At 41.8% G+C, this 11,091-nt stretch overlaps 1 protein-coding gene across 1 annotated transcript in view; it reads left to right on the top strand.

Annotated features, from left to right (window-relative positions):
- Positions 1 to 2,328: 2,328 nt before the first annotated feature.
- Positions 2,329 to 11,091, top strand: part of NPM1 (nucleophosmin 1) — a 16,980-nt gene continuing 8,217 nt past the window's right edge. The window contains exons 1-6 of the mRNA XM_003804090.3: positions 2,329 to 2,609; positions 4,500 to 4,579; positions 5,492 to 5,611; positions 6,165 to 6,258; positions 6,583 to 6,689; positions 6,784 to 6,851. Coding sequence (XP_003804138.2) covers positions 2,552 to 2,609; positions 4,500 to 4,579; positions 5,492 to 5,611; positions 6,165 to 6,258; positions 6,583 to 6,689; positions 6,784 to 6,851 — 527 coding nt within the window. The 5' untranslated portion in view covers positions 2,329 to 2,551. The remainder of the gene's footprint in view (positions 2,610 to 4,499; positions 4,580 to 5,491; positions 5,612 to 6,164; positions 6,259 to 6,582; positions 6,690 to 6,783; positions 6,852 to 11,091) is intronic.

Below are 11,091 nucleotides of genomic sequence, written 5' to 3'. Positions count from 1 at the left end.
CACTGTCCAATATAACTTTCTAGAATTATGGAAATGTTTTGGGTGATATCCAGTACTACAGTCACTAGCCACATGTGACTATCAAGTATATGGTTAATGATACTGAGCAACTTGCTCCTTAAATTTAGTTGATTTTAATTAATTTAAGTAGCCACATGTAGGTAGTGGCTACTGCATTTGACAGTACAGCTCTTAATCTACTAATTTACAGAAAATACACAGGATAAAGGAGTATGTTAAATGAGGATCTTATATTCAAGCAAATCAACTCTAAGAGACAACTGGGGATATATGAACTTGATAATTCATACTGTTAAAGAGTTATTTTAAATTTTGGTTTGGACTACAGAGTGGTCAGGGTTTTAGATAACCTTTTTTTTGAGACAAAGTCTCACTTTGTTGCCATCGGTAGACTGCAGTGGCATCACAGCTCACAGTAACCTCCAACACTTGGGCTTAAGCAATTCTCTTGCCTCAGCCTCCAGAGTAGCTGAGACTACAGGTGCCCCGACAATGCCCGGCTTTTTGTTGTTGTTGCAGTTGTCATTGCTGTTTTAGCTGGCCAGGGCCACTCACATTAAAATAGAAAAAAAAACCTTCAACTATATAATTTCTCTCCCTCTAACATAATTTAAGCAGTGGTTCTCAACCTTCCTAATGATGTGGCCCTTTAATACAGTTCTTGTGGGTTGCGACCCACAGGTTGAGAACCACTGATTTAAAGGATAATTAAGGGATACTCATATAACCATTAATAGTGGTTACCCCTATGTAACGGAAATGAAGAGACAGAGATGGGTACTTTTACCTGTTCACTTTGTATGGGCCTATTCATTTTAATTAAAAAGACAGGGAGTATTCATTACATTTGTAAATCTGAAAACACTACGTTTTTTCCTTAACCACTGGCTTCTATGATCACAAACACACTCCGCATGTTTGAAATGTTAAAACAACAAATATATTTATTTACATAACATTGGAAATGGCTCCCATATGGTTCAGGCTCTGTACCTAGATGCATTTAAACAATCATGGTCCAGAATCCAGAAAGAAATTACTAAGTAGTTCCAATTTTTATATGTGTGAGTTCAAAGATCATTAACACCTTCTCCACTCTTGGATACCTCCTCTTGAGACTTTCTCATTCTAAACGACCAGATCCTTCTCAGTCCCATCCCTGTCCTCTCAATCCCGTTCCTTTACAATGCTCCTTTACATAGATGTTTTCCAAGCTTCAGGATTCTCTGTAGCAACTAGTTCTATTCTGCATCTCAAAAGATCTAAGAACCAGGCTGGTTAAAGACTTAACAAGTTGAACATGGTGAAAAGGTTAAAACAGCTGGCCCCGTTCACATATGGATAGTTATTTATTTCTCCTCATTTAAGATTCTGATAGGTTCGTGGGATATAGTGGCTCTCCCCAACTAGATTGTATTTGGAGAAAAGGGAGTGAAAGAAGGGGTATCGCTATCATTATTTTTATTTCTCACACTACTTCTTGAATTTGCTTCATATGCTGAGGCAGAAAGGATCTTCAAAACGCCCCCTTCAAAAAAGGAGGGGGCAGGGGTTGTCATCGTTTGTGAAGCTGCAGTTTAAAATCTTAAGTTCCTACGCTCACTCCTGAAGATTCGAATTGAGGTTTGTGCCTTTCGTACAGGTCCTTCGCTTCCATCCGCAATGGTACAGTTTCAGAGCTGCACCACCGCAGTCTGCACACCCCTCGAGCTTTACAGGAGGATGCTGGCTCTGCTCGTTGGAGGCTGACTCAATCCCCTTTAATTTTTAAAGTGTTTTCTCAGAAAGGACAGAGATATAAAAACATAGTTGAATAAGTATGGAGAGTAGCTACCTTTGCATCCAACAAAGAATAACCCTACTCCACTCTGCCTCTGACACTTAAAGCTTTAATTTTGAGGAAACGATTGACTCCGACCCTAGGCCTTAAGAGACGAGTAAAAAAAAAAGTCCTGAAGTGACTATGCCTGTTCGGAAGCTTGCAGGGCCTCAGGGGACGGAGAGAGGTGCAACGAGCTATTTACTGGCTCATCTCCTACCAGCTAACCTTGCATATCTGATGCAGCACAGCTGCCGCCGCCATCTTGCAGGGTGGGCTATGCCGGCTCTTCGCGAGAGGCCGGCGCGCCCGAGCGGGAGAGACGTGGAAAGGCTGGAGGTGGGAGCGCGCGCTACCAGGAGAAAGCACGCCCGAGCCCCGGCGACGCCAGCCGAGGGGTGGGGCCACAATACGGCTGCGCGTGCTCGGTGGGAGCCCGCGAAATACCTGGAGGAGGTGGGGGGTGAGGTAAGAAGGAGAGGTTGAAGAGCGCTTGCGCAGAAGGGTGAGCGTACGGGGAGGGGAGCTTCTGAGCACGCGCGCCGAGGCGGGACTTGAGAAGCTCTCGCGAGATATTTGGGGGCTATATATTCACTCGGGGAGCCCGCGTCCTTTCCCTGGTGTGATTCCGTCCTGCGCGGCTGTTCCTTGGAGCAGTAGTCGTTTATCTCCGTCCGCCTTCTCGCCCACCTAAGTGCGTGCCACCACCTCATGGAAGATTCGATGGACATGGACATGAGCCCCTTGAGGCCTCAGAACTATCTTTTCGGTAACTGCTGTGGGACCTGGAGCAAGGCCGAGTAGGGCCTGGTGGCTTTGAGGTGGGGGGGGGGCGGGAATCTGAGGCCTGTGTTGGTCGAGAAAGCTGAGCAGGTTGGAGCCCTGAGGGAGTGGGAAGCGAGCTGCTGGAGCTCTAGCGCCTGAGGGATGGAAGCCTGAAGGGGAACCGGCGGTATGAGGGGTGGGAAGTAGGAGCGGCGCGAACAGCCTGTAGCGTGAGCAGCCGAGGCCCAGGGTGTGAGGTAAGATAGAATCAGCCGGCGGACGGTTCGGTGTTGCCTGGTGTGCGCGGTAGAGACCCAGCCGTGTTTTTTCACTCCAGCGAATGCGTTGGTTAGTGTTCTACTTCCCGGTGGTCCAGGAGGTTATTTGCGCTTACACGCGGGGCGGGGGGAGGGGTTGGATACAGCCTGGCGTTCTCCAGACCCCAGGTTTCAGGGTCTGGAGCTCCAGGACCGGGACTTATCCCTTTGCCTCGGCTAGGTACGGGGGGAGGGGAGGCGCCGCGGGGCGTGAGGAGGCCGCAACCGCTGGAAGCACGTGGTTGCCACGTGGTTGGGGAAAGGAGGGGGTGGGGGCGCCACATCCGGGACACACCGGCGTCTTGTCACTTCTCGACCTGGCATCTTGCGGCTTAGTTGAAGCTGTTAGGCGGGAAATATTTGGTGAAGTGGCTGGTCGCGCCAGGATTCTGAGGTCTTTGTTCAGACTTAATAACATACACCGTGATGGTAGTTATCATTTTTGAAGTCCTTTTCTGCCCTATTGCAATTGGTGGAATTAGTCCTCTGCACATGATAGTACTGATGCTCAGAAAAGTGAATTTGTCCCCCACCAGAGCTGGTTCTTTATGAATATGAATGAGGCATAGTTTTTTGGTGGCGGGTGGGTTTAGTAATACAGGCAGCCCTCTGTATAGCATTGAGCAAACAAAGACCAGTAAAACTTGGAGAGGGTCGATTAAATTCCTGAGAATATTGTAATTCATTATCTTGTAACCAGGATTTTGAGGGACCCCTCCCTAGCTCCAACACCCACTCGCTGCACTTCCAGGAAGAATCCTGTTTTGGGTTTCAGTCTCAGTAAGCTTAATTGCAGAAGTCTAATCTTTTTTTGCCAAACAGCCTACCCCAAGTTTTATCTATGTTTATCACGCTGAGATTTTTAAATTGCGTATCTGTATTTAAGCATCTGTGTACCAGTAACTGTTAAATGACAAAAAGAATCATTTAAAATATAATTTTGATTCTGACAGTATTCAAAACAGTTCGCCCATACATAGTGAAAGAACACACGTGTGTACATTAAGGCTTTACTCCCATTCATTTTGGATAGCTAAAATGTCTGACCAATTCGTATCTGAAAATTGTTAACTATTGGAAACATCCTTTAAATATGTTTTAATATGAGGAATGTTGACCCCGTAATAAGCTGTGGTTCTTGTATGTTTGTCTCTGTTGTAATTATAATAAGCTATTCATGTTTGTGTAATCATTCTCATTTCTGATTTGCCACTAGGGAGTTTAGGTAGATAATTCAGCTTTTTAAAGTAATGTGAAGTTAACATTGTATGTTTCATTTCCAGATTTACTAAATCATTCAGCTTCTATCTGCAGAGTGGTAATGTTTCCTGTAGCTCATATAGTTAGGAATGAAATGGGATGGTGAGAAAATGGAATATGCAGTCTTTAAGGGTGTTACTTAATCTTTATGGAGGTTCATGTTCAAGAAATCCAGAAGAGGCATCTTTCTGCTTTGCCCTCTAGTAGTTAAAATAGTGAAAAACTAGCTCAAAAGTTAACCATGACCTTTGGTTACCCACTCTTCAGTTTCAGTGTCTTGTTCTCCTTGTTAGAGTTGCTTTTTTCTTCATTTACAGGTTGTGAACTAAAGGCCGACAAAGATTATCACTTTAAGGTGGATAATGATGAAAATGAGCACCAGTTATCTTTAAGAACGGTACTTAAACTTTCAAAATAAACTATTTCACCTTTCTTGATTTCAGCCTTTTGGTTCCTATTCATGTGGCTTGAGACTTTTCCTTTGTTTCACTGACTGCTTATAGGAGTGTTTCTATAACTTGATATTGTGTGTACCTCATTGTCCATCTATAATAAATTTACTTGGCATCTTTACCACTCATTTGGTAGTCATGTAAAGTCCAGTCACTGCATTTCAGTTATGTATTTATTGTGTTTTACAGCTCCTAGGGTAGTGGTAATTTCATGTCTCACAAGAGACTAGCTTAGAGCTCAATTCTGTGTAATTACTTTATAAATATTTGTTTGGTAATAAGTACTTTGTATATATTTTATGCATTTCTTTAAGTTTATTGAACATGAAAAATTGTTTTGCCAAGGTTACAAAACTTGAAGACACTGCACAATTTGTTTTCCATAATTGCTAATAATGAAAGTTTTATACTTTATACTTGATTATTTAAAAATAGTCATGTGCCACATTACAGATGCTTGGCACATTACAGATGCTTGGTCAGTGAAGGACCACATACATAATGGTGGTCATCCCATAAGATTAACCTATTTTTATTGTACCTTTTCTATATTTAGATGGATAAATACACACTATTGTGCTACAATTTGCAGTATTCAGTGCAATAACATGCTTTACAGATTGGTGGTTTAGGAGCAAGAGGCTATGCCATATAGCCTAGGTATGTAGTAGGCTATAATATTTAGGTTTGTACGAGTACATTTTTAAGATCCTACAAATGTGAAATCACCTAACAGCACATTTTTCAGAATGTATTCTCATCGTTAAGCGACTCATGGCTGTACTTAACAAATTTTAGGAGGGGTTGTAAAACAGCTGGAACTTGAAGTAGTGTTTTGTCTTGTTTTTTCCCCACAGGTCAGTTTAGGGGCTGGTGCAAAGGATGAGTTGCACATTGTTGAAGCAGAGGCAATGAATTATGAAGGGAGTCCAATTAAAGTAACATTGGCAACTTTGAAAATGTCCGTACAGCCAACGGTAAGGGCACTTTATGGTTTGTGTTTAAAGATTAGTTTTGTTGCTTTAAGGTAGGTATGTCATTTAACTTGTACCAAGGAGGCTCGGTGCCTGTGGCTCAGGTGGCTAAGGCGCCAGCCACATACACCTAAGGTGGTGGGTTTGAATCCAGCCCAGGCCAGCCAAACAACAATGATGGCTGCAACCAAAAAATAGCCGGGCGTTGTGGTGGGCGCCTGTGGTCACAGCTACTTGGGAGGCTGAGGCAGGAGACTCGCTTGAGCCCAGGAGTTGGAGGTTGCTGTGAGCTTCAATGCCATAGCACTCTACCCAAGGGGACAGCTTGAGGCTCTGTCTCAAAAAAAAAAAAAAAACTTGTACCAAGGAGATAAAAAACTAAGCAGTTTCTTAACTTGTAGGGTTGAGTGGTAAACTCTTGAACAAGGTGGTTTTTGCTGATTGTTTATCAGAGAGGGAAAAAACAGGTTAACTGGTCGTGATCTGGTTTGTAGGTTTACCTATAGTGCTTATTTTTTTCTACACATTCGGTGATTGAAAATTTCTCCCTTTTTAGGTTTCTCTTGGGGGATTTGAAATAACACCACCTGTGGTCTTACGGTTGAAGTGCGGTTCAGGGCCTGTGCATATTAGTGGGCAGCACTTAGTAGGTATGTTATTATTTTTATATATTCTGGCATTTAGTTCTCATTAATGTAGTTGCTTGGTTGTGTAAATTTGGACTTTTAAAGGCATAGTTAGTTGTAGTACTATTGTATTTATGATAGGTTCAAATGGGAATGTTGTCATTAATAACTGGAGAGGACTGGTTTTGCATTTAAAGCCTAGTTATAAAAATTGGCCTCCTTTAAAAAAGTTTGTTCCTCAGTTGCTGTTGCTAATACAATCTCAAGTTTTTAGAATAGTGTATTTGTTATTAATATTCTTTCTGATTTTTGGTTCTTGAGTTATAATGTCTAAGACTTTTATTTTAGCTGTGGAAGAAGATGCAGAATCAGAAGATGAAGAGGAGGAGGATGTGAAACTCCTAAGTATGTCTGGAAAGCGATCTGCCCCTGGAAGTGGTAGCAAAGTTCCACAGGTATGGATGCATTTTTACTACAGGTCTTAAATTCTAGCTTGTGGTTTGGTGATTGTTTTTGCCCATGAGGTTTTTCTTTTTTATTTTTTAAAAGAAAAAAGTAAAACTTGCTGCAGATGAAGATGACGATGATGATGAAGATGATGATGACGATGATGAAGAGTAAGTAGTATGTTTTTAGAAACTGATTTGGCAATGTGCTTAGAGGGATTTTATGAAAATCATTTAGTAAAATTATCCTGTGTAAAATTAGTACCTTATAATTAAAGGACAAGTGGTTATCTGTAGCTGAGTTGAAAGGCTATTTGGACTTATGAGCCTTTATTTTTCTTATTTTTGAGACAGAGTCTCACTCTGATGCCCTGAGTAGAATGCCGTGGCGACATTGTAGCTCACAGCAACCTCAGACTCCTCTCAAGAGATCCTCTTGACTCACCCTCCCAAGTGGATGGTACTACAGGCAGGCGGTACCATGCCTGGCTAGTTTTTTCTATTTTTAGTAGAGTTGTGGGCCTTGCTCTTGGCTTAGGCTGGCTTTGAACTCCTGAGCTCAAGCAGTCCATTCTACTTGGGGGTCTTAATTAAGAGTGTTAGGATTATACTTGTGAGCCACTCACTGTGCCTGGCCACTGGGTAATGAGTGTTTAAAAATGGTGCTATGCATTGTGACTCTTGAGCATTTCTCAAAATTCCCTATTTCTATTGTACATTATAAAGTCTGATATACTGTGGTAAGCAGGTTACAATAAATGGACTTTGTGGAAGAGAATCTGCTAGAACAGCTCTGGTTACATTCATTTTGTAATTAACGGAAACTGATTTTATTTCCACAAAGTGTTTTGGCCTGTGTGGTCTCTGGTTCCTTATTAACAAAATTAAGATTCTAAAAGGGATATTGAGATGTCTTTGGGATTTAAAATACGGTTGGAAATGATTTAATGTGTGTATTAAGCTAGGTCAAGCTTTGGTAGTAATTTACACTGGAATAAAGTACTATTTACAATTGATTTTATGTGACAATATCAGTAATTTCTAATACATTGAATTCTTTTGTCTCATTGTTTTGTCCCTCAGTTGTAGTATTGGTACATACGTATGTATTGAAAACATACTTCAAATGGAATCTGAGAATACTTGATCAGGCCCAGTGGCTTACGCCTGTAATCCTAGCACTGTGGGAGGCCAAGGTGGGTGGATTGCTTGAGCTCACAGGTTCAAGACCAGCCTGAGCAAGAGTGAGACCCCCATCTCTAAAAATAGCTGAGTGTTGTGGCAGGTGCCTATAGTCCCAGGTACTTGGGAGGCTGACGCAAGAGAATTGCTTGAACCCAAGAGTTTTGAGGTTGCTGTGAGCTATGACTCTATGGTAGGGGCGACAAAGTGAGATTGTCTCCAAAAAAAAAAACAGGCACTGATGATAAATCTGGAAGTTAAGTTAGGTTTTCAAAAACATAAGGTAGCTAAGCTAATACAAAAAAGAAAATGTGGGGTAAACCCCCACAAAATTTAAATGAAATGTGCTCTTTTCATTCCAGAACTGAGTGAAAAGACTTGAGTATTATGTGCTTTTGTCGAGGCCCTAAGCAACCTGGGAAAACACAGTGGGGGCCTGCAAGCCAGGTGTAAAAACCTCTTGCAGGTAACCCCGACTGTGCAGTCAAGTCAGCCTGTCAGATAAGGGTTGAAACGGCCCATCTGTGCAGAGGACATGACTCAAAGGTGGATGTGAGTAAAAAGAAAAACTCCATCGCAATGACATCGAGTAAAATACTCCATGGTAACTGCAGGGTCTCCAAAGCCATAAGAGAACAGTCATGAAGCCAGTTTCTCGGAAATTTAATTGAGTACATAAAAGAGAAAGGTTTTACTCCTCTGTTTATCCTAACCTCTAACTTCAACGATAGAAGTCAGATAATGTATTGTTCTTCTAGATCTTCCAAGAGGAATAGCCTGAGGCTAGCTTAAGTTGGTTGTCTTCCTGGACTTACTTTCTTCAGGCTAATCTTACGATGGCTATCTCACGTTCCTGGACTTTTCTTTTCTATAGTTTAAGACGAGGATGTTAGGATTATCGATCAATGTGGTGTAGTGACTAGCTCCCTATAAAAGGAAGTAGAAAATAAAGACATTTTGCTACATGCCACATGAGAGTGTGTAGTCGTTTCTTGCTTTTAAACAATTCTAGGAGCGAGCTTGCGCCCGCGGCCAAGCCATCCTTCTCTCCTCGCGAGAAACAACATCACACAACAAGAAAAACATCATGACAAGGCAGAAAATAGGAGTCGTGTTAACAGCTTAAAAAATTGGTGGCATCTGTGGCTCAAAGGAGTAGGGTGCTGGCCCCATGTGGTGGTGGATTCAAACCTAGCCCCAGCAAAACTGCAAAAAACAAAAAGCTTAAAATCAAAATGACTGCATATCAGACTTACACATAAACTCAATTGTTGAGAGGCACCTGTGGCTCAGTAGGGCGCCAGCGCCATACTTTTGTCGAGTATGGGTGGCGGGTTCAAACCCAGCCCCGGCCAAACTGCAACAAAAAGCCAGGCGTTGTGGCAGCGCCTGTAGTCCCAGGTACTTGGGACGCTGAGGCAGAAGAATCACCTAAGCCCAGGAGTTGGAGGTTGCTGTGAGCTGTGACTCCACTCCACTCTACTGAGGGTGATAAAGTGAGACTCTGTCTCTACCAAAAAAAAAAATTGTTTATCACTTATCATGAGTAAGAATTAAAGATCTCAAGGGAAGAATGACCATGGATGGTACATAGTGCTTAATTAAATTTAGGTTTATTTTTTTTTTTCATAAGTTTGAGTGTTTGTTAGCACATACACTGAGATGTTGGAGATAAGCAATTCCTTCCAGGAATGCTTTGGTAAAAAACCTCATTGGTATCCTGGTCCTGAAGGGGCTTTAGAAAATTCTCTGAAATGGTATAATTGCTGATGTAACTGTAATGTGAGAATTTGCGTTTGCGTTCTTCTGTGTCTAAGTTGTCAACAACTTTCATTTTTAGAGGAATGAAAAGTATAGGATGGTGGTGTGTCAAGGTCCAGACTAGCAAGTTTTCATGTAAGCAAAGAAAGGGTAATCAGATATACATCCTAGGGAACAGTGAATACTTTAAGGAAAACAAGGTTTAGTAAAAAATTGCAACTGGTGATGTTTATGGCACTACACAGATAGATGATAGTGAAAATGTAAAGATGTACTTTAATTGTTTGTTAGATGAAATAGTTACTTGGAAATCTTTAAGCCATCATCTCAGAGGACTTGACCCGTAATATAAAAGGGAAAATAGTGTTCCTATTTAGAGGATGGAAAAGGGGGTATGTATGGTATGGGCTTGATTGACTTAGCTTTTTAAACCTTTAATTCTTGTATATTGTGTATAGTTGTATATAATATTAAGAACATCATATGTGACCTTCTCCTTAAACATGTTTTAAGATTTATCAGGGTATCAGGGAATTTTTTTTCTGTTTGTTTTTTTGAGATGGACTCTGTTACCCCTGGGTAATGCCATGGCATCGTAGCTCACAGCAACTCTTGGGGTCAGTTAATCCTGTTGCCTTAGCCTCCTGAGTAGCTGGGACTACAGGTGCCCACCATAGCACCTGGCTATTCTTTATAGAGACAGTCTTGCTCTAGCCCAGGCTGGTCTTGAATTTGTGAGCTCAGGCAGTCCTGCCTCGGCCTCTCAGAGTGCAAGGATTACAGGCGTGAGCCACTGTGCCCTGCCATAGTAAAGCTGTTTCTGGTAAGTTTTATATAATTCCTGGTCCTCTTGTTTTATCGCACAGGGGAGGCACCTGTGAGGATTGGGTTCTAAGGCCAAAATCTTAGACTGATAAAATCATGTGAATGGTGTCTGTTGCTTCTTTTTGCAGATTTTGGACGGGGTTAGGTTTGAACCTGCCTCCTACGGCATTTGGGGCCAGTGCCCTACTCTTTTGAGTCACAGGCACCATCCCCTGTATGTTGCTTCTTAAGTCATGATTCTCCTAATTAATACAGCAAAAATTTTTTCAGTATTGGAAAGATACTCTTTTGTGACACTGCTGCTGTCTTGAACTTACAGACTGGTATAGAAAGGAAATTTTGACCAATATGTTCAGGGTGAATTAAATTTATTTTGAGGCAGAGTCTCATTCTGTTGCCCAGGCAAGGGTGCCATACCTCATAGCAACCTCAAACTCCTGGGCTCAAGTGATTCTCTTGCCTCAGCTTCCCAAGTAGCTGGGAGTAGCCAGGACTATAGGTGCCTGGCTAGTTTGTTTTTTTTTTTTTTTTTTGGTTTTGTTTTCAGCATTTACCTACATGTAGGAAGTTATTAGTTCTTACTTCTTTTTAAGGGTGAGTAATGCATTGTATCCATATGCTGTTTGTTTTTTTTTTTTTTGGA

The sequence above is a fragment of the Otolemur garnettii genome, unplaced genomic scaffold, assembly GCF_000181295.1.
Source record: "Otolemur garnettii isolate 467f Iridium unplaced genomic scaffold, OtoGar3 scaffold00003, whole genome shotgun sequence".
In the NCBI taxonomy this organism is placed as follows: domain Eukaryota; kingdom Metazoa; phylum Chordata; class Mammalia; order Primates; family Galagidae; genus Otolemur; species Otolemur garnettii.
Note: the sequence above shows the minus strand (reverse complement) of the source record. Positions and strands in the feature narration are given on the sequence as shown.